The 22,936-nt window shown below is 43.9% G+C and overlaps 1 protein-coding gene across 2 annotated transcripts in view; it reads right to left on the bottom strand.

Moving 5' to 3' along the window:
- The window catches only part of LOC137341248 (putative uncharacterized protein MYH16), a 314,830-nt gene that overhangs the window by 242,263 nt on the left and 49,631 nt on the right, over positions 1-22,936 (bottom strand). For both annotated transcript variants that reach the window (XM_068004337.1, XM_068004334.1), the window contains exon 2: positions 16,377-16,529. In XM_068004337.1, coding sequence (XP_067860438.1) covers positions 16,377-16,529 — 153 coding nt within the window. The remainder of the gene's footprint in view (positions 1-16,376; positions 16,530-22,936) is intronic.

Raw genomic sequence — 22,936 nt, forward strand, 5'->3', positions numbered from 1 at the left:
GAATCATTGAAAGTTACGGCACAGAAGGAGGCCATTTGGCCCATCATGTCCGTGCCGGATGAAAAAGAGCTATCCAGCTTAATCCCACTTTCCAGCTCTTGGTCTGTAGCCCTGTAGGTTACGGCACTTCAAGTGCACGCCCTCACTTTTTAAATGAGTTGAGGGTTTCTGCCTCTACCACCCTTTCAGGCAATGAGTTTCAGACCCCCACCACCCTCTGGGTGAAAAAATTTCTCCTCAGCTCCCGTCTACTCCTTCTACCAATTACTTTAAATCTATGCCCCCTGGTCACTGACCCCTCTGCTAAGGGAAATAGATCCTCCATATCCACTCTATCTAGTCCCATCATAATTTTATACACCTCAATTAAATCTCCCCTCAGCTTCCTTTGTTCCAAAGAAAACAACCCCAGCCTATCCAATTTTTTCTCATAGCTAAAATTCTCCAGTCCTGGCAACATCTTCATAAATCTCACCTGTACCCTGTCTAGTGCAATCACATCTTTCCTGTAATGCGGTGACCAGAACTGTACGCAGTGCTCAAGCTGTGGCCTAACCAATGTTTTATACAGTTCTAGCATAACCTCCCTGCTCTTATATTCTATGCCTCGGCGAATAAAGGAAAGTATCCCGTATGCCTTTTTAACCACCTTATCTACCTGTCCTGCTATCTTCAGGAATCTGTGGGCATGCACTCCAAGGTCCCTCACTTCCTCTACATCTTTCAGTACCCTCCCATTTATTGTGTACTCCTTTGCCTTGTTTGCCTTCCCCAAATGCATTACCTCACACTTCTCTGGATTGAATTCCATTTGCCACTTCTCTGTCCACCTGACCAGTCCATTGATATCTTCCTGCAGTCTACAGCTTTCCTCCTCACTATCAACCACATGGTCAATTTTTGTATCATCTGCAAACTTCTTGATCAAGGTCCCCACATTCAAGTCCAAATCTTTAATATATACCACAAAAAGCAAGGGACCTCATACTGAGCCTTGCGGAACTCCACTGGAAACAGCCTTCCAGTTGCAAAAACACCCATCAACCGTTACCCTTTGCTTCCTGCCACTTTCCCTTGAATCCCATGGGCTTGTACTTTTTTGGCCAGTCTGCCAAGTGGGACCTTGTCAAAAGCCTTGCTAAAATCCATGTACACTATATCAAACGCATTACCCTCATCGACCCTCCTTGTTACCTCCTCAAAAAATTCAATCAAGTTAGTCAGACACAACCTTCCCTTAACAAATGCATGATGACTGTCCTTGATTAACCTGTGCCTTTCTAAATGACAATTTATGCTGTCCCTCAAAATTGATTCCAATAATTTGCCCACTACCGAGGTTAGACTGACTGGCCTATAATTACTCGGTCTAACTCTTTCTCCCCTTTTTAAACAATAGTACAACATTAGCAGTCCTCCAATCCTTTGGCACCATGCCTGTAGCCAGGGAGGATTGGAAAATGATGGTCAGAGCCTCCGCTATTTCCTCCTTTGCGTCTCTTAAAAGCCTGGGATACATTTCATCTGGGCCCGGCAATTTATCTACTTTCAAAGATACTAAACCCCTTAATACTTCCTCTATCACTATGTTTATCCCATCCAAAAGTTTACACTCCTCCTCCTCCTCCTTAACTACCATCTCTGCATCATCCATATGTAAATTCTGATAGAAGGGATTTTCCAGAGTCATGAATCTTTCTGATTGAACAACGTTATATTAAGGAGCGCACAGGTTATGAGATCAATGGAGCGTCCTGAGCTTTGGACCAGGGCACCGTCCACTTCATAATGGAGTCACACTCCCCAGTATTGGAGAACTGTGGCTAGGATTAGAAGTGTTAAACCAGACCTCCATCAAGAGAAGACCCATCATTCTGTGCTCAACAGGAAGCTACAAGATCCAACAGATTGGCATCCGGGAACAGAATGGATGTCAGTCAGGATCACAGCTGTTACTGAAGTTTACCAACTCTAAGCCTCCTAACTGTCTGACACCCAGGACCGGAACAGATTCCAATCCAAGTTACTCCCTCTGGAGGGTCTTGTGGCTGATGAATGTTGAACAACTCCCCGTTGAGTGCAGAGACCCAAAATGGTAGGCCTCTGAGAGAGAAATAGAAAATAACGCTAAACTTAAAAAAAAACTTTCCATAAGGAAATAGTATTTTTAAGTAGTATTTAAAATATTTACCAAGAGGCGAGATTCACTTCCCCCTACAATTACCTTGGGCTTTACGAGTCCAGTCATCCACTATGTTAATACTGGAAATAAAGCCAGAACTTGTATTACCCATGAGTGATCACATCATATATACCGTGGTTCCAAGGCAACCGACTCTGCTGGGCTGTCTTAATACAGGTTCCTTTGTACTCCTGTTTGCATTCTTCACACGGGTCTCCAGTCAGTGTTCAGTAGGGGTGTGGACTGCTATTCGATTACTGTGGTATGGTATGAAGGTCACAGAATTTTTCTATTAGGAAGTCACTGCATTTCATAGAAAGATCTTCAAAGAGCTAGGTCGTCCAAAAGGGGAGGGAAAAAGGGAGGAAGGACAGCCTGGGAGATAATGTTTTGGCACTGCTTAATTCTTCCAGGAGCAGTGCTGATCGTATCCATGGAGATGCTAAACCAACTTACTCCCATGAGGGATATTGTGAAATTAAACTTGCGACGTTGGGGGGAGGGGAAGAGACAATTACCACAAAAGCATAATTCAAAAATTTAAAAATATGAGAAAAGCATAGAAAAGAACTATACTGATAATGATAGTGATATTAGCAGTTGGCAACTAACAGCATTTGTCTACATTACAACAGTGACTACAATCGAATTTCCAGGCCCTCATCTCTGTTCTTAGTACTACATTGTAAAGTTTCCCTACATTACAACAGTGACTACACTTCAAAAGTACTTCAATGGTTGTAAAGCGCTTTGGGACATCCTGAGGTCGTGAAAGGTGCTATATAAATGCAAATTATCTTCTTCGTTTATACATCATTATATATTTTAGTAGAGTAAATTCTGCAAAAATATAACTCCCAAATATGCAACTAATGTGTTTTGCATCATCAAAAAAAGACATTGTAAACATTAAGAACACAAAATATTCAGATTTATATTTTGAGCTTCCGACTTTATCCTGCTATCGTTTGAGACTGCATGCGGCCCTTGCTGCTAAAATAGGCAGCATAATGCTGCCCCCCGCCACGGAGTTCAGCTTTAAATCACAAAGGAGGTAAGGCATTACTAGGATTTAATAGCTTTTTCTACAACCTTTAGCAATTCGCTTGTGCTAACTTTGCTGACCTGAGGTCACCTCAGTACGCAGATACCACGGCTGTAAAACGGAGGAATCCTAAACATTTACCAAGACTAAGTCGCATTTATACGGCTAAACTAATCAACCTCCTGCATCGAATCAGAGGCCCTGGAAAATTCCAGCACATACACTCCTATGAAATATTTATACCCAACCCCCGCCTTAAATGCAGAGCTTCACCATCGATATTAGTGTTCTGACACCATTTACAATCGACTTTGGCTCTGTATTCATGTCAGTGTTTGTGGTTTTAAAAAAAAACGCAAGATTGAATTGTGAGGCACCAATCACCTCATGGGGCAGGGCGCAGGTAGCAAATTTAGAATCACACACCCCCTTTCCAAGTGCTGCATTCATTCTGCCAACATCCCAGGCCCTCGGGGGAGGGGTCCAGACACACAGTCCCTTGGAACATTTTGTATTTTGACATTAAAACGGTTCTGCTAATTTAGTTTAACCTTTTCTTTTTTTAAAAAAAACTTTGCAATTGGTAGATTTTTAATCTTAAAAATAAATTATTGGAAAAATAGGCAACATTCGGGATTATCCATATTCAGTAAACCAGCAGATCAGCCTCTCCTCTCCTTTCCCCAAGTGACATTGGATTAGATTTTGCTTCCACTTACTGCCTATATTGGGGTGGGTGGGGGGGGTCGTGGTGGGGTGTCAGAAAATCACCTGGGGAGGGATTCTACTGGCTTCCCGTCAATCACTGTCATTTCCAGGATTGTCCTCTGAGTGATGGTGGACATTGACTCTGCCACCCGTATTTGACCGAGTGCCTTCCAATGTATATTCCTTTATTAGTACATTAGTAACAACCCCCCTGCTTCCCACCCCAGTTCACAGAGGCATTTTCTTCGTCTAATCTCATTCCCCCCATTTCAGAGAGACACACTCCTCTCTTCAACACCCAGAAGGTTCAGAGACACGCTCCCTCTAACTCCCTTCCCCAGATCCCAATTCACACAAACGCTCTCCCTCTCCAACCCTTCCTTCCAGTTCATATGTCTATTTTCCCCACTCTCGAGGCGATGTCACTGGAAATCCAGCCAGGAGCCTGCCAAAATTATGCAAATACGGTCGAGCCCAGGATATTTACCAGGGTGAGCATTGGGGGCTATGGGTCTTTGGGTGGGCCCAAAGCCTGCTCCACCTTTGTCCCAGCAGAATTCCCACTGAATTGGCAAATCTAAGCCATTCTTTCCCTCTTCACCCCAGCTCACTCAACCTTGCCAAGTTCACGGGGCATTCCTCTCTCCAACCACTCCCATAGTTTGCAGAGACATTCTCGTCCTCCAACAACCCCTTGGCCCAGCTCAAAGAGGTGTTCTCTTACTCTACCCTTCTCCCCCCATTTCAGAGAGACACTCATCTCTTCAACGCCCACACAGTTCAGAGACACTCTGGCTCAAACTCCCTTGCCCATGCCACAATTTGCACAAGCGCTCTCCCCCTACAAACCATTCCTTCCAGTTCATATGTCATCCAACCTCCAGCTGCCTCCAGTGCACAGATCCTCTCTACCTCCTTGGCATTCTGATTCCTGCTGGTCTCGAGTTCACCTTCTACCTGACATTGCGGTTTCATTCTGGGATTGGCCTCTGTGCTGCAGGCAGGGGTTCCCGGTTCATCGCCCAGGAATATCCATTAGCAGCACAGAGACTGTGATAGAACAAAGCAGCGTTAGGTGTGACCTGCAGCTGGGATCAGCAGGAGGGACATCAGTGACTGAAGAAGCAATAGCTCGTGACCAGATCCCTTGGAGCAGTAAGTAAACTGTTGCAGTGTAAACTCACTCTGCAATGGCTGATTTGCCGCCCTGGGGGATTAAAAAGTGGACACACTTGTGCACACTGTGAATGCCTGGTTACGCTGCTTCATGGGGGAATGCTGACTTGCTGGAGTCACTAAACCCAATAGTGCTGGCAATATGAATTAAAGAACTTTAGCATCCAGAGAAAAAAGAAAGAAGTTGCATTTATATAGTGCCTTTCACAACTTCAGGACGTCCCAAAGCGCTTTGCAGCCAACGAAGTACTTTTGAAGTGCAGTCACTGTTGTGATGTAGGAAACGCGGCAGCCAATTTGCGCACAGCAAGGTCCCACAGACAGCAATGTGTTAATGACCAGATTAAATGTTTATAGGTGTTGGTCGATGGATAAATATTGGCCAGGATATATTGGCCACCTTTTTCGAAATAGTGCCATGGGATATTTCACATCATAGGAACATAGAAAATAGGAGCAGGAGTAGGCCATTCGGCCCTTCGAGCCTGCTCTGCCATTCAATATGATCATGGCTGATCCTCTATCTCAATACCATATTCCTGCTCTCTCCCCATACCCCTTGATGCCTTTTGTGTCTAGAAACAAAACTGGTGAGTATCTCTTCTGTTTACTCCTTTCTTAGGACTGTGGGCTAAATAACTTATAGCATAAAACTAAATTAAAAAAAAAACTAAACTTAATTTAGCTATAGCAAGTAGCGTTTTTTAGTGAATCAAGATCCCTGGAGTAGTTAACATTCTCTAAATTAAGAGTAATTTAAAGGAGTAAACTCCTTAAAGGGAGTAACTAACGAGCTTAATCGAAGGCAAGTCATGGCAGCAGAGCTCGCCCCCGTGATATGCTCCTCCTGCACTATGTGGGAAGTCATGGACACTACCGGTCTGCCACATCACTGCCCCCACCCCACATCTCCTTCTGCACTGCCAACACTACTCTATCACATCACTCCTCACACCCAGTGAACCCTCATCCTCATCTTACCTGCATTTCCTCACCTCCCCAGTACTCATCCCACCACTATCACTCAACCCAATCCTCATACAATCTCATGGCTCTGTCTCATACTCACCCTCTCATGCATCTCTTTCACCGTCAGCCTCACCCCACCTGCCACTACCTGTGCTGCAGCCACAGGGCATGCATCACATATGTGTAGTAGGAAGCATAAGGCAAACATGTGATGAGCATGAAGAGGAGGCACAAAGGTGTTTGAGGGTTTGTCATGGTTTTTACTTATATTTGATTTCTGATCAACTCATATTACATATTATATTGTCACCACTACTGCCACGTCTTGACCATTCTTGACTGGCTTGTGCAATAAGACCCTTTCATGAGATTCGCCATGAACACCCTTGATGCCACCCATTGGGTCACCCTACAGTGGGTGTATGTGTAGTTGAACGACTACTTTGTGCAGGTGCCTGTTGCGCAGCATTGTGTTGTGTAGCTCCACGTGGCGGAGGTGGACGGCGTGCCTGGCGAGGATGGTGATGTTGCTTTTCCTCCAATGGAGTGATGAAAGCACCTATGGAACACCCCACCCCCCCATCCTGATGGTGTGAGAGTGAGGGGGTCCAAAAAGTAGGTAAATGTGTTTGGAGCAGAGTTTAGGATATGATGTAATAATTTTGAGTGTGGAGACAATGCTGTGGCAGGCAAAACTTTGTCTGAGGTGACAGAGTGCCCTGCTGCAATGAATGAGGTATTCCCCCCAACTGTCAAGGAATCCTCTGCATCTCCCAATGGCTGCTGACTGAAACACGTCTGCAACAACAGGGAGTGTTTCCCACAGCATGGGAAACACGCTGAGGAGAGTCCAAAATCACATCCCTGCTAAAATCTCTTCCCAATGAGGTCTATCTAAACTGTCATCCCGCCGGCTTTAATCCCGGAGCGGGTTGGAGCTGGGCTCCGGACCCGCTCCGGGATTCCCCAATTTTAGGCACCCCCCCACCACGAACGGAGCCACTCGGCCATCCTAAAATTGACTCCTTTATCTCCGTATTCACAAAGGAAAGGGGTGATCCGGACATAGTAGTTAAAGAGGAGAGGTGTGAAATATTGGATGAGGTAAACATAATGAGAGAGGAAGTACTAGAGGGACTAGAATCCTTGAAAGTTGATAATTTACCAGGGATGAATGGATTGTTTCCTAGGCTATTGAAGGAAGCCAGGGAGGAAATAATGGATGCTCTGAGGATCATTTTCCAATCCTCGCTAGATACAGGGGAGGTACCGAAGGACTGGAAGACTGCAAACATAGTACCATTGTTTAAAAAGGGTACAAGGGAAAAACCTAAAGTGCTGTATGCTGCAGGGTCAGTCTTACCTCGGTGGTGGGCAAACTATTAGAATCAATACTGAGAGATAGGATAAACTGTCACTTGGAAAGGCATGGTTTAATCAGGGATGGTCAGCATGGGTTTGTTCAGAGAAGGTCATGCCTTACAAATCTGATTGAATTCTTTGAGGAAGTGACAAGGAGGATTGATGAGGGTAGTGCAGTGGATGTTGCCTACATGGATTTTAGTAAGGCATTTGACAAGGTCCCACATGGCAGACTGGTCAGAAAGGTAAAAGCCCATGGGATACAGGGAAATGTAGTGAATTGGATCCAAAATTGGTTCAGTAACAGGAAACAAAGGGTAAAAGTCGATGGATGTCTTTGCGAATAGAAATCCGTTTCCAGTGGTGTGCCACAAGGCTCAGTGTTGGGTCCCTTGTTGTTTATGGTATATATTAATGATTTGACTTGAATGTAGGGGGCATGATTGGCAAATTTGCAGATGAAACAAAAATTGGCCGTGTAGTTGATAGTGAAGAGGATAGCTGTAGACTCCAAGAAGATATCAATGGGTTGGTGGAGTGGGCGGAAAAGTAGCAAATGGAGTTCAACCTGGAGAATTGTGAGGTAATGCACTTAGGGAGGGCAAACAGTAAACGGGAATACGCAGTAAACGGGAATATATTGAGAGGGGTAGAGGAAGTGAGAGACCTTGGAGTGCATGTGCACAGGTCCCTGAAGGTGGCAGTACAGGTAGATAAGGTTGTGAAGAAGGCATATGGAATGCTCTCCATTATTAGCCGAGGTATAGAATATAAAAGCAGGGATGTAAAGATGGACCTGTATAAAATGCTGGTAAGGCCACAGCTGGAATATTGTGCACAGTTCTGGTCACCACATTACAGGAAGGACGTAATTGCTCTGGAGAGAGCGCAGAGAAGATTTACAAGAATGTTGCCAAGGCTTGAAAATTGCAGCTACGAGGAGAGATTGGATTGGCTGGGGTTGTTTTCCTTGGAGCAGAGGAGGCTGAGGGGAGACTTGATTGAGGTGTACAAAATTACGAGGGGCCCAGATAGAGTAGACAGGAAGTACCTGTTTCCCCTAGTGGAGAGTTCAAGAACTAGAGAACATAGATTTAAGCTGATTGGCGGAAGGATTGGAGGGGACATGAGGAAAATCTTTTTTACCCAGAGGGTGCTGGGTGTATGGAATTCGCTGCCCGAATTGGTGATAAAGGCAGGGACCCTCAACTCTTTTAAAAAGGACCTGGACCTGCACCTAAAGTGCTGTATGCTGCAGGGCTACGGACCAGGTGCTGGAAGGTGGGATTAGAATGGGCACCTGGTTGTTCTTCGAGCCTGCGTGGACACAATGGGCTGAATGGCCCCCTTCTGTGCTGTATCTTTTCTATGGTTCTATGGTTATAAATCTATCTATCTCTTTCTTAAATATATTCAGTGACTTGGCCTCCACAGCCTTCTGTGGTAGAGAATTCCACAGGTTCACCAACTTCCGAAGAAATTTCTCCTCATCTCAGTCCGAACTGTCCTACCCCGTATCCTGAGACTGTGACCCTTCGTTCTGGACCCCCCAGCCAGGGGAAACATCCTCCCTGCATCCAGTCTGTCTAGCCCTGTCAAAATTTTATATGTTTCATTGAGATCCTCTCTCATTCTTCTAAACTCGAATGAATACAGGCCGAGTCGATACAGGCTCTCCTCATACGGCAGTCCTGCCATCCCAGGAATCAGTCCGGTGAACCTTTGCTGCACTCCCTCTATGGCAAATATATCCTTTCTTTGGAAAGGAGACCAAAACTGCACACAATACTCCAGGTGTGGTCTCACCAAGGCCCTGTATAACTGCAGTAAGACATCCTTGCTCCTGTATTCGAATCCTCTTGCAATGAAGGCCAACATACCATTTGCCTTCCTAACTGCTTGCTGCACCTGCATGTTTGCTTTCAGTGACTGGTGTACAAGGACACCCAGGTACCTTTGTACATCAACATTTCCCAATCTATCACCATTTAAATAATAGTCTGCCTTTCTGTTTTTCCTTCCAAAGTGGATAACTTCACATTTATCCACATTATACTGCATCTGCCACGTATTTGCCCACTCACTCAACTTGTCTAAATCGCCTTGAAGCCTCTTTGCAGCCTCCTCATAACTCATGATCCCACCTAGTTTTGTGTCATCAGAAAACTTGGAAATATTACATTTGGTTCCCTCATCCAAATCATTGATATATATTGTGAATAGCCGGGGCCCAAGCACTGATCCCTGCAGTACCCCACTAGTCACTGCCTGCCACCCCGAGAAAGACCCACTTATTCCTACTCTCTGTTTCCTGTCTGTTAACCAATTTTCAATCCATGCCAGTATATTACCCCCAATCCCATATGCTTTAATTTTGCACACTAACCTCTTATGTGGGACTTCATCAAAGGCCTTCTGAAAATCCAAATAAACCACATCCACTGGTTCTCTCTTATCTATTTTACCAGTTACATCCTCAAAAAACTCCAGTAAGTTTGTCAAACATGATTTCCCTTTTGTAAGTGTCCTGTTATCACATCCTTTATAATAGACTCTAGCTTTTCCCTATTACTGATTTTAGGCTAACTAATCTGTAGTTCCCTGTTTTCTCTCTCTCTCCTTTTTTAAATAGTGGGGTTACATTTGCCACCCTCCAATCTGGAGGAACTGTTCTGTAATCTACAGAATTTTTGAAGATGACAAGTAATGCATCCATTATTTCCATGGCTACCTCTTTTAGTACTCTGGGATGCAGATTATCAGGTCCTGTGGATTTATCGGCTTTCAGTCCCATTAATTTCTCCAGCACTATTTTTTTACTAATACTAATTTCCTTTAATTCTTCCTTCTCACTAATCCCTTGGTTCCCTAGCATTTCTGGGGAGTTATTTGTGTCCTCTTCTGTGAAGACAGAACCAAAGTATTCGTTTAATTGCTCTGTCATTTCCTTGTTCCCCATTATAAATTCTCCCGTTTCTGACATTAAGGGACCGACATTTGTCTTCACTAATCGTTTCTTTTACATTTTGTAGATACATTCCCACCTGAGAGGGTTGTCGGAGCCTCGGTTTAGCATCTCATCTGAAAGACTGCACCTCCAACAGTGCAGCACTCCCTCAGCACTGCACTGGAGTGTCAGCTTAGATTTTTTTTTCTCAAGTCTCTGGAGTAGGACTTGAACCCACAACCTGCTGACTCAGAGACGAGAGTGCTACCACTGAGCCACGGCTGTCAAAAGTTTTCAACAAGCTTTGTTCTCAATTGCTCACAAAGATAGGAATGGCAGTGGGCCAATCTGCTCATTGAGCCTGTCCCATCATTCAATCAGATCACGGCTAATTTGTACCTCAACTCCATTTATTCACCTTTTCTCCCTATCCCTTGACACCCTTACCTAACAAAAATCTATCGATCTCAATCTGGAAAATTTCAATTGGCCCAACTCTCCAGTGGCTGGAGTCATACCTAGCACAAAGGAAGATGGTAGTGGTTGTTGGAGGCCAATCATCTCAGTCCCCGTTATTGCTGCAGGAGTTCCTCAAGGCAGTGTCCTAGGCCCAACCATCTTCAGCTGCTTCATCAATGACCTTCCCTCCATCATAAGGTCAGAAATGGGGATGTTCGCTGATGATTGCACAGTGCTCAGTTCCATTCGCAACCCCTCAGATAATGAAGTAGTCTGTGCCCGCTTGCAGCAAGACCTGGACAACATCCAGGTTTGGGCTGATAAGTGGCAAGTAACATTCGTGTCAGACAAGTGCCAGACAATGACCATCTCTAACAAGAGAGAGTCTCCCCTTGACATTCAACGACATTACCATTGCCGAATCCCCCACCATCAACATCCTAGTGGTCACCATTGACCAGAAACTTAACTGGACCAGCCATATAAATATTGTGGCCACAAGAGCAGGCCAGAAGCTGGGTATTCTGCAGCGAGTGACTCACCTCCTGACTCCCCAAAGCCTTTCCACCATCTACAAGGCACAAGTCAGGAGTGTGATGGAATACTCTCCACTTGCCTGGATGAGTGCAGCTCCAACAACACTCAAGTAGCTTGATACCATCCAGGACAAAGCAGCCCGCTTGATTGGCACCCCATCCACCACCCTAAACATTCACTCCCTTCACCACCGGCGCACTGTGGCTGCAGCGTGTACCATCCACAGGATGCACTGCAGCAACTCGCCAAGGCTTCTTCGACAGCACCTCCCAAACCCGCGGCCTCTACCACCTAGAAGGACAAGAGCAGCAGGTACATGGGAACAACACCACCTGCACGTTCCCCTCCAAGTCACACACCATCCCGACTTGGAAATATATCACCGTTCCTTCATCGTCGCTGGGTCAAAATCCTGGAAGTCCCTACCTAACAGCACTGTGGGAGAACCTTCACCACACGGACTGCAGCGGTTCAAGAAGGCGGCTCACCACCACCTTCTCAAGGCCAATTAGGGATGGGCAATAAATGCCGGCCTTGCCAGCGACACCCACATCCCATGAACGAATAAAAACAAATCCACAGTCCTTTTGCGGGAGAGAGTTCCAGATTTCTTCTACCCTTGCATGAAAAGGTGCTTCCTGATTTCATGCCTAAATGGTCTGACTCTAATTTTAAGATTATACTACCTTGTTTTGGATAGTTTCTGTGTATCTACCCTATCAAATCACTTTATAATTTTAAACACCTCAATTAAATCACCTCTCAACTTTCAGAACTCAGTTGGATATGAGCTAAGTTTACACAATCTGTCCTCATAATTTAACCTTTAACCCCTGGTATCATTCTGGTGAATCGGCACAGTACCCCCTCGAAGTCTAATATATCTTTCTGAGGTGCAGTGCCAAAAACTGAATGCTGTACTCCAAATGGGGTTTGACCAAGGCACTATACAACTGAAGCATAGCTTCTTGCCCTTTGTATTCCAGCCCTCTTGAGGTAAAGGCCAACATTCCATTAGCCTTTTTGATTACTTTTTATACCTGTGCACTAGCTTTTAGTGATTTGTGTTACTGGACACCCAAATCCCTTTGCTCCTCCACAGTTCCACACCATTAAGAAAATATTCCGATTTGTGTTTCTTAAATCCAAAGTGGATGGCCTCACACTTCCCCAAATTGAACTCCATCTTCCACAGTTTTACCCACTAACTAAATCTGTCCATGATCCTTTGTAACTTCCCACTCCCATCTACATAATTTTCTGTTCCTCCCAGCTTAATGTCATTTGCAAACTTGGATATACAACTCTCTATTCTTTCATCCAAGTCATTGATGTATATGGTGAAAAGCTAAGGCCCCAGTACAGATTCCTGGGGAGCACCACTTGTCACATCCCGCCAATCAGAGTACATTTCCTTTATCCCCACTCTCTCTCTCTCTCTCTCTCTCCCTCTCCTACCTCCCAACCAATTACCAACACAAGTCCTAAGGTTACCTCCAATTCCATGCGCTTTCAACTTTGCTAATAATCTCTTGTGTGGAACCTTATCAAATGCCTTCTGGAAGTCCATATAGACAACATCCATAAACATTCACCTGTCCACCATGTTAGTGACCTCCTCAAAAAATTCAACTAGATTAGTCAGACATGACCTACCCTTCATAAATCCATGCTGATTTTCTTTGATCAACTCATATTTGTCCAAGTACTCAGTCACCCTGTACCTAATGATAGATTCCAGTAACTTCCCCACAACCAATGTTAAACTGACAGGTCTGTAGTTTCATCAGTTTTTCCCTCCCTCTCTTAAATAACGGAGTGACATTTGCAATTTTCCAAACCCAAGGCACAATTTTCGAAGAGTTTTGGAAAATTATGACTAATGTACCTGGAATTTCCTCACCTATTTATTTTAATACCCTGGGGTGGAAACCATCAGATCCTGAAGATTTGTTTATCTTAAGTCCCATTATTTTCTCTTGCCGCAGAATACCCAGCCACTGACCTGCTCGTGTAGCCACAGTATTTATGTGGCTGATCCAGTTAAGTTTCTGGTCAATGGTGACCCCCAGGATGTTGATGGTGGGGGATTCGGCGATGGTAATGCTGTTGAATGTCAAGGGGAGGTGGTTAGACTCTTTCTCGCTGGAGATGGTCATTGCCTGGCACTTATCTGGCGCGAATGTTACTGGCCACTTATCAGCCCAAGCCTGGATGTTGTCCAGGTCTTGCTGCATGCAGGCACGGACTGCTTCATTATCTATTGCTGTCTTTGCATCCCTTGGTTGCTTTTTAAAGCTCTCCCAGTCACTGGATTTCCACTTTTCCTTGCATCGCAAGTCAAACACGCAGCTGAAGCCACGTTTAGGTCACTTGTTGTAATGAAAGTGATTGAGGCCCTTTTGGTTCGTCTCCCTCTCCAAAACATGAACACAACTGTCACAAACACTTATATGAAAACAGTGCAGCTTTAAAAATCTACACAGCTGAAAAGGCTCGAGTGTTAGGTTAAAGGCTCAATTCCACAGGGGTTCCTCTGATCTCTCGCCTTAACTGCGGCAAGAGTTTCCTCAGTCCGCCCCCTAAAAGACAGAGGGCAGGGCCAGGGTCAAGCATGTCTTAAGCTGGTGGTACCCGCTCCTTCCCCACCGATGGGACCTGGCATTTGTGTGATGACCGGTATGCCAAGTCTGTTGAGGCATACAGGCCTCTCAGGGGTGTAGGTGGGCCCTACAGATGGGATCCAGGCCAAGTAAATGGTCTAGGCCCCTGAAGACCACCAAGGTTTTTTTGGGAGACTGGCCCCCTTCCTCAGGGGGACCGATAAGATGATTGCTAGGGTTGGGAGATGGACAACTGCCTGCACATTTCCCCTCCCACCACCCCACACCCCATCCCCCACCACAAGCATGCCAAAGTTTCTGCAGGCATTGGGCAAACAAGTGCCAGAGATTCATCTGAAGTGGCATTTGCACCCACCTGCCCCATGTCAATGAGAATCCTTTCCACTGGCCCCTCAAACCGCGATAGGATCAGCACTGGAGAGCACGATCAGGTGTGATTCTGGCATAACCACTGGGGTACCGACCTGAAAAATCTCAGGGCTTGTATCTCTGCTGATATTATTCCAGTTCCCGCACATTGTCAGAGATAGTAACTCTTTAAACCTTTTCCTCTGGTAATGCCGTTAATTGCAGTCTTCCCAAAAAATAGACAGAAGCAACAAATGGAAATTTTAGGTTAACCCTTAGACTTAATAATACACAAATACTATTCACTTCTCGAGTCCCTTATCGGTCCCAAAAACTGTCCTTCAGTCATGATGGGGCATGAAGCGGCAAAAAGGTCCTGCCAGGTTTTCTGAGTGTGACACTGTTCTTGATCTAGCACTCAAGTCAGAAAGAAAGAAGGCGAAAGAAAGAACTTGCTTTTATATAGCACCTTTCATGACCTCAGGATGTCCCAAAGCACTTCACAGCCAATGAAGTTCCTATTTGAAGCACAGTCACTGTTGTAATGTAGGGAAATATGGCAGTCAATTTGCACACTGCAAGGTCCCACAAACAGCAATGAGGTAAATAACCAGGGGCTTGACAGGGTAGAGGCTGAGAGGTTATTTCCCCTGGCTGGACAGTCTAGAACTAGGGGGCATAGTCTCAGGATAAGGGGTGGGCTATTTAAGACTGAGATGAGGAGGCATTGCTTCACTCAGAGGGTTGTGAATCTTCGGAATTCTCTACCCAGACGGCTGAGGATAGTACATTCAAGGCTGAGATAGATAGATTTTTGGACTCTAGGGACATCAAGGGATGTGGGGATCAGGCAGGAAAGGTTGAGGTAGAAGATCAGCCATGATCAGATTGAATGGCAAAGCAGGCACGACGGGCCGTATGGCCTACTCCTGCTCCTATTTCTTATGTTCTTAGGTTCTTATAATCTATCTTAGTGGTGTTGATTGAGGGCTAGGTATTGGTCAGGATACCAGGACCTGCTATTCTTCCAATAGTTCCATAGGATCTTTTACGTCCACCTGAGAGGGCAGACGGGGCTTTGGTTTAACGCCTCATCTGAATGACAGAACCTCCGACAGTGCAGCACTCCCTCAGTATTGCTCTGAAGTATCAGCCTGAATTTTGTGTTCAAGTCTCTGGAATGGAGTTTGAATGCACAACCTACTGACTTAAAGGTGAGAGTGCTACCAACTGAGCCAAGGCTGGCAACCTAAACGGAAACAAACATTTTACAATTGGCTCCCACAATGGCTTACTGGGTTAATGCACTTCTTGATGTGGTATACATAACATGGGCCAAAAAGGCTCCAGATTTGAACCATGGCTTGTGCTGGACTTTCTGGTCTCAGCCAGGGCAGTAATAAAGGCACTGCAATTAGCCTCATCGAAGGGATAGAAAAATCAGAAGCGTTCTATATACCTGAAGGTTTGGTCATCAGGTGAAGACAGGGTCAGGATCAGTATATGATGCCCTTCCAGCCTGTCCACACATCTAGGTTCACAGATAAAGAATGGCCACTTGGGATAAGGCACTGCAGAGTTGCCGGTGCCCATAGAACAGTGTCCTAATATGGGTTGGCGTCGTCAGGAGAGGAGAGGGGGGCCAATTGTGAGACAATTGGGAGGTAGGGGAGGGGAAGCTAATGCAGTGAACATTAGTGAATGCAAATACAAATCAAGTCTGATATTTAAACTTGTGACTCACTGGGGTTATGTCCAAACACCCTGTGTCGATGGCTTACTGAGCCACTTCTCTGAACAGCAAATAAAACAGGACTATGAAGCACTGTAGGTTAAAAGACTGTGCACATAATGTCTCTCCAATTAGTTGTCAGAATTCATTAAATACACTTTTGGTCACTTAACTTTCACAAGGGGTTTACATATTTTGTGATTTTAAAAGATAGACAGTTGACAAGGTTGTTGTTTTTCTGTGACACGCTTATCAAGCACGCTAAATTTGACATACAATGAACTTACAGCACTCTTCTCCTGAACGAGCTGAGCATTCTTCTGCTCAAGCTCCTGAATCCGCAGGGCAAGTTTATCTGTTTTTTCAATAGCTAGTTGGAGCTCCTCTTCCTTCGCCCTCATCTCGATATTCTGACCTGCCACATGTAAAAGTGGTTTTACCTACAACAAGGAAAGGTTTGTTAACGCGTGCTTTCTTAAAAGGTAATTTAGAGGCAGATTTCATTTTAACAAAAGGAGCAGAGCAAGAAAAGTCTTCAGAATAAATCTGCCTTGAAACCTTCCCCTTAAATTCTTTGTGCGATGAGACAGATTGAATAAGGTCTGAGGCAGAATTTATTTCAACATTCTTAATATGAATAGATTAATGTATCACCACACTGCTCTCCAGCTTTACTCATGTTACAGTTTATAAGCTTTAATTAAACCAGATCATCATTAGTGTAAAAAAAAATCACAATGCATCATGTTGACACCCACCCAACCCCTCCACCCAGTGTGTAGCGAGAAAAGTAAACTATAGAACTCATTGGGGCAAGAATTCTTCTGGTTACTATGGGCTGCCCCATCATTCCTGTGTTCATGAAGATCATCTCTGATCAGTATTTCTATCAAAATTGTAAACATGCTGTAAAAGAATGTATTTATGATTTTGTGAGAAATGCTGAACAGAGGAAACCTTAATCTCGTTTGCAATGTGGTTACACATAGCGGCCAGAAGAATTCTTATCGTCAATCTTCTTAAACGCCAAGTCTAATACTTAATTGTACCTTGCTTTGGCTCAGACAGCTGTCTCAGGCAAGAAAATACCTTGGCTAGCTGCAGTTACAGATTGGCATCCTACATGATGCTTGCTCCAGATCCAGGATGGAGTCAAACCAGTGGGTAATTCTGGAAGTGTTACACCACAGGTAGGAATATTTCTCTAGAGCTGTAGTCCCTCATGAGTATTGTAACTACAACAAGGGGAGTGAATTGAAACTAAGCCGAAGGACCCAGGTCAAACGAGTGCAATACTTCTATTACCTCACGCATGACTGGTATTTGGAGAACCACGTTATAATGTAAACTTCAGCCACAATTTATAGAAACATAGCAATTTTCTCCACTCAGCAAAGAAACTGTCATCTAGAATTGTCATCTGCAAGTAATCACTGCTCAGTTCCAGACATAACAAGAGAGCAATCGATGGAATGCACAGAATGCTTCCCAAGTGCGTTGGTTGAGAATAAGAAAATAAATGGACCAATGTAATAGGATATTTCATGTACTGCCCAGCAAGAGAAGCTGAAGACAGAATTGTGAGGTTATTGGGTTAACAGTTTTAGAATACGGTATTGGATCATTATCTGACTGATGGTGGGTGTTTGCAGATTGAGAGGAAGTGGAGGTGACCCCATCAATGAAGGAAGGGTGGAACCCAGAACCAAGTGTGAGAGCCAAAATGGGCAGGAAGGGAACTAAAGAGCGTGAAAAGTACTGTGGAGAGTGTGAGACACATGCTGGAAGGAGAGAGCAAGTGAGTCAGCAAGAGAGAAAGTGCTGCAATGAGAAAGAAAGATAAACTGAAACACACAGTGAATGCTAGAGAAGGAGAATGAGCAAGAAAGTGAGAGAGGTGAGAGGTAAGGAGACTACAGAGAGAGCAAGATAGAATCATAGACATTACAGCACTGAGGGAGGCCATTCAATTCATCATGCATACATCAATGCTAGCTCTTAACTGGAACTGTCTGTTCTAATCCCATTTCCCTGCGATTTTCCCATGTCTTTTTATGTTTTTCCTTTTCAAATATTTAACTAATTCTCTTTTAAATGATCTCATAGTCTTTGGCTCAATAGCCACTTGTTGTAATGCATTCCACATTCTAATAACCTGTGTGGGGAAAAATATCTTCTGACCTTCCCCCTCCGTTCTTCTATATCTGTGTCCCCCCATTACCAATTCGCTAACCAGTAGATCGGTCTTTCACTATTGACCTTCCCAAAACCTTGCACGATTTTGAAAACCACTGAAATTTCAAGTGTACAATTGATCACCTTTGCCTCACACTTAATCTGAAATATTTTCTTTCAAGTATTTTCTTTTACTTTATTAAAGTATAATTTTCTAAATGTTCAAAATTGAACCAAACAAAACAGCATCCTTTCTTCTGTTAACATTGCAATGCAATCAAACCCATCCCTCATTTCTTTAAAGCAGGTCTATGGGGAAAGAGCAGGGGAGTGGGACTAAATGGATAGCTCTTTCAAAGAGCCGGCACAGGCACGATGGGCTGAATGGCCTCCTTCAATGCTGTAAGATTCTATGATTCTATCAGTGACCACAAGCGGCAACTTTGTGGCTCACTTATGGCCAATCAGAATGTGAATGGGCAGTAATGTTTCCCCGTGCCAGCTTGGAAATAAGGGAAAAAATTCCGTCAAAGTAATAGCAACGTTTAAACACGGGAAAAAACAAAGTGGAGAGCACACTGCATTCACTGACTAAATTACAGCTCTCAAAGTGCAGCACACACGCATACAGATATTGAACAATTTTCAACTCAAACTATGAGCTCATCTGTAGATCACAGATTTCCAATATCTTGTGTATGTTTAATCAGCTCATCTCCAGTTCCACTGAACCAACCTCAGCAGCAACAACTGTCATCAAACAAGGAAAGCTCACAAAGTGAGTATGGACAAAATGCAATCAACCAGATCCTAGAACTTCCCTGGCGTGAGATAAACAAACTGAACAATTTCAACATGCTGCCTTTTGCACAAATCTAGAATCCCCTCCAAACCCTCCAGGAAGTTAGTTTATCAAAAGAACCATAGAATGATACAGCACAAAAGGAGGCCATTTGGCCCATCGTGCCTGTGCCAGTATTTGTGTCATGTCACACACATCAACGGTGTGATTGAAGAAATATACATTAGAACGCTTTGCTTTTAGTTAAAACTGAAAAGCGCTGCTTTAAGTCATTTTATTTTCACATTGACTTGATAGCACAGAGATCAGAAATGTACCTTACACTCAATTGCTATTGCAAAGACTGAATTTATTCAAGTTACAAGGTGCAGCTCCACACTGTGGGGATGAAAGACACTGCTCATCTTGCCTCGCAATAAACACACCTTCTGTTAGTCAATTAAGACATAGTTTGTTCAAAAGTCATCTGTCATCAGCCTGCCCTGTATTACCACCTGAAGGAAGACAGTTTAACAGTGTGGGGTTCTTGAATGGCAATGGAGCAGAGGGAGAGAATTAGGGATAAATGAATAGATGCCAAAAATGAGCAGAGCCTCCGTCCACCTCATGGGAGGGAGTGTGACCATGGGTGGGTGAGTCCTAGGCCAAGGGTTTCCGTGTGCCTGGGCTGGCTGGACAATGGCAGGCTGATACACCAAATAGATGAGACAGCACAGGGCAGCTCAGAGTTGACATCAGTGCTCTCTATCCCTCCAGATAATCCAAACATAACTTTTGAGTTCAAAAGCAACTTGAAACTTGGATTGAAATGTTAATCCCTCAGTTGAGAAGCCAATGCATAAAGAGTTGTGGTTTCTGAGCTGACTTTTTAAAAGTCTGTTTACAACGGTTAAGAAAAAATGAAGTCATTTATAGATATTCTTCAGCATATCAATAAGTTTACAAGGGACAGCTGCAAATTATAACACAGCCATTATATTTAGCCCAATGTAGATCAAACAGCAAACACTGTCCCCCAAATCCCCAATTCAGAGATTTGAGCCATGTACTATTGTTCATCATGGTGTGGACTGACCACTGGAACACTCATTATTAATTAAATTCCAGCTAACACACAATTGTGCTGTTGTACATATATAATCATCGGCTGTATTTGACAATAGAATGCCAGGTATACAGGTCACCCTGGTGAATATTTCCTTTTACATTCCACATCAATATAATTTCAGAGGAATGTAATTACTATGTTGGTGAAAAAGCACTTCAAATTACACCGATTGATTTCACAATGTTACTTGATATCCTCAGCACAGAATCTAGAGTCTCGCATTGCCTTATCTTTTCTGTTGAAATCTCAGACTGTCAACTACATCAGCAGGTGTTTGGAATAGAAAGGACTGAGTAAGGTTCGTTGTGCAGCACCCTTAACAAAGAGCTAGGATCCTTCCAGTTGCTAGACTACACTGCTGCTCAGTTGGCACGTATCAGTTTGTGGAATGGAAAGCCATTTTCTAACTTGCAAAAGACAATATTAATGAGCCAAAGGCCTGTAGAATTTTGTTTATATTTGTTTACAGCAATAGAAATGATGGGAGCAATTTTATCCTAACCCGCCCGTCAGGAGACTGAGGAGATCGGGTGCAGGGCTGGTTTTACACCCCGTCTGATTTTATTCTCCTTTGATGTCAGTGGAGAGTAATATCGGACAGGGTATAAAACTGGCGTTCCACCCGATCCCATGGGTTTCCTGATGGGCCGATAAGGTTAAAATTATCCCCGACATGACAGTAAGTCAACAAATACAGAAAGATTCAGAAATCTGCTAACAGGTGGACAGAAGTCTGATCAACTTTCTAGTATCCAGGGGCTTCAGTTCAAAAACTTAATGTTCCAAGTTATGGGCTGGGAAAGGTCAAAAACAAAACAGTGATTGATAATCACATTAATATTTAATTGGAAATATCATCTCATTATGAACTGGCACAAAAACATTCTGGACATTAAAGTCCTACATGTACTTATACAGAGTTAGCATTATCCATATTAATTTCAGATAACAACAACAACTTGCAATAACATAGCACCTTTAACATAGTAAAACGTCCCCAAGATACTTCACAGGACCGCAATCAGACAAAAATTGATACCGAGCCAAAGAAGGAGACATCAGGAAAGGTGACCTAAAGCTTGGTCAAAGAGGTAGGTTTTAAGGAGCATCTTAAAGGAGGAGAGGTGGAGAGGCGCAGAGGCTTAGGGAGGGAATTCCAGAGCTTAGGGCTGAAGGCACGACTGCCAATGTTGGGGCGAAAGAAGTGGGGGATGAACACGAGGCCAAAGTTGAAGGAACACAGAGATCTCAGAGGGTTGTAGCATCCAGAGTGTGCCAGCTGAATATTGTATAATAAGCATTGAAACTATGTGGTCACATTAACCAGTGTCAAACAATGCTACTGTTCCAAACTTTGAGGTCTGGACAAGATTACAGAAACTACAATAACATGACAAAGAATTGCAACTATTAAGTTCATCATGTCCGAAGATTATTAGTAAAGAGAGTTAAAATAAAAACAGAAAATTGAAATACACAGCAAGTCCTTGAAAGGAGAGAAGTATCAAGTAGGGATCCTTTCGTCGGAGCTGAGAAATGGCAGGCAAATCCCTTTATAGGAATGACCAAAGTAGAGAGGAGAATAGATAAAGATTGTAAGTCAAAAACTCTGAAAACCAGTGCAAAGAAGCAGCTAATGGTTTTACACTCGCGAGTGTGCGAGCAGCTATTTTTGAAAGTCTAGAAAATCAAATGAAGTGTCACTACCCAAAACAGTAACTTCTTTTGTCAGATGTTGACAGGCCTGCAGTGGATTTCTAGCATTTTCTGTTTTATTTCAGATTTCCAGCGTTTGTGGCCTGTTCCTTTTTGCGTTAATAGAAAGTAAATTAAAATCTAAGGGTGCACTTGCACTGCAACTCTAGCATCAGTGTGAAGTGGTTTCATTTAACTGTGGTTATAGTGTAAATGCAGCCAGAATCCAGTGTCAAGGTCCATCCTGACAGAGGAATTTAGTGGAGTGAGACTCACCAGAGGAGACAGACTCACTCTGCTTCAGAGTCAGTTTGGATCTCCACACCGTCTCCACTTCAGTCCAAGTTTAGTATTGGTGCAAAGCACTTCCGGCTTCATAGCAACGCTGAACTCGTGGAGTGCGACATCAAGTGAATAAGTTCAAAATTGAACAAAGCACCATGTGCCTTCTAATGGGTCTATTGTCTAACTAAAGCTATTGGCTCATGCTTAAGAGTATAAGAAAGCCTGGAATGAGCCTTTGGCTCCTCATAATGACTCTTTTTACAGGCCTCGTCCAATCACCCTACCATGGACTCCATCTTATCTATTCAATCTCTTGAGAGAAAGTTCTTCATAAATATTCCCTGATCCCCAAAGGTAACTAGAAACAACACCAGAGTATCTATCCATCCCACATCTCCATCATTCATTCCTGGTCACCTGCTCTACACAGATAACCCCTTTGATCTTAGTTTTTTCAGTTAATTCTCGTGATGTGGACATTGCTGGCAAGGTCGGCATTTATTGCCCATCCCCAGTTGCCCCTGAAAAGATGATGTGGGCCTTCTTCTTGAACCGCTGCAGTCCAAACCGATACAGTATATGCATTCCAAAACTGTCATGTCCCAGATTCCAATACAATGTAAATATCAGCAATAAACTATATGCTGATGTGAAATGTGTTCACAACTTAACCCCACTTCAAGCCCAGTAGAGGAGAGGAGAGAACAGCCAGAACAAAGCAACTTTTGTGAAAAGCAGCTACCCCGTCATGTTTGTCAGTTTGAATTCTGTCAGTAGTAGGC

The sequence above is a fragment of the Heptranchias perlo genome, chromosome 23 (assembly GCF_035084215.1).
Source record: "Heptranchias perlo isolate sHepPer1 chromosome 23, sHepPer1.hap1, whole genome shotgun sequence".
In the NCBI taxonomy this organism is placed as follows: Eukaryota; Metazoa; Chordata; class Chondrichthyes; order Hexanchiformes; family Hexanchidae; genus Heptranchias; species Heptranchias perlo.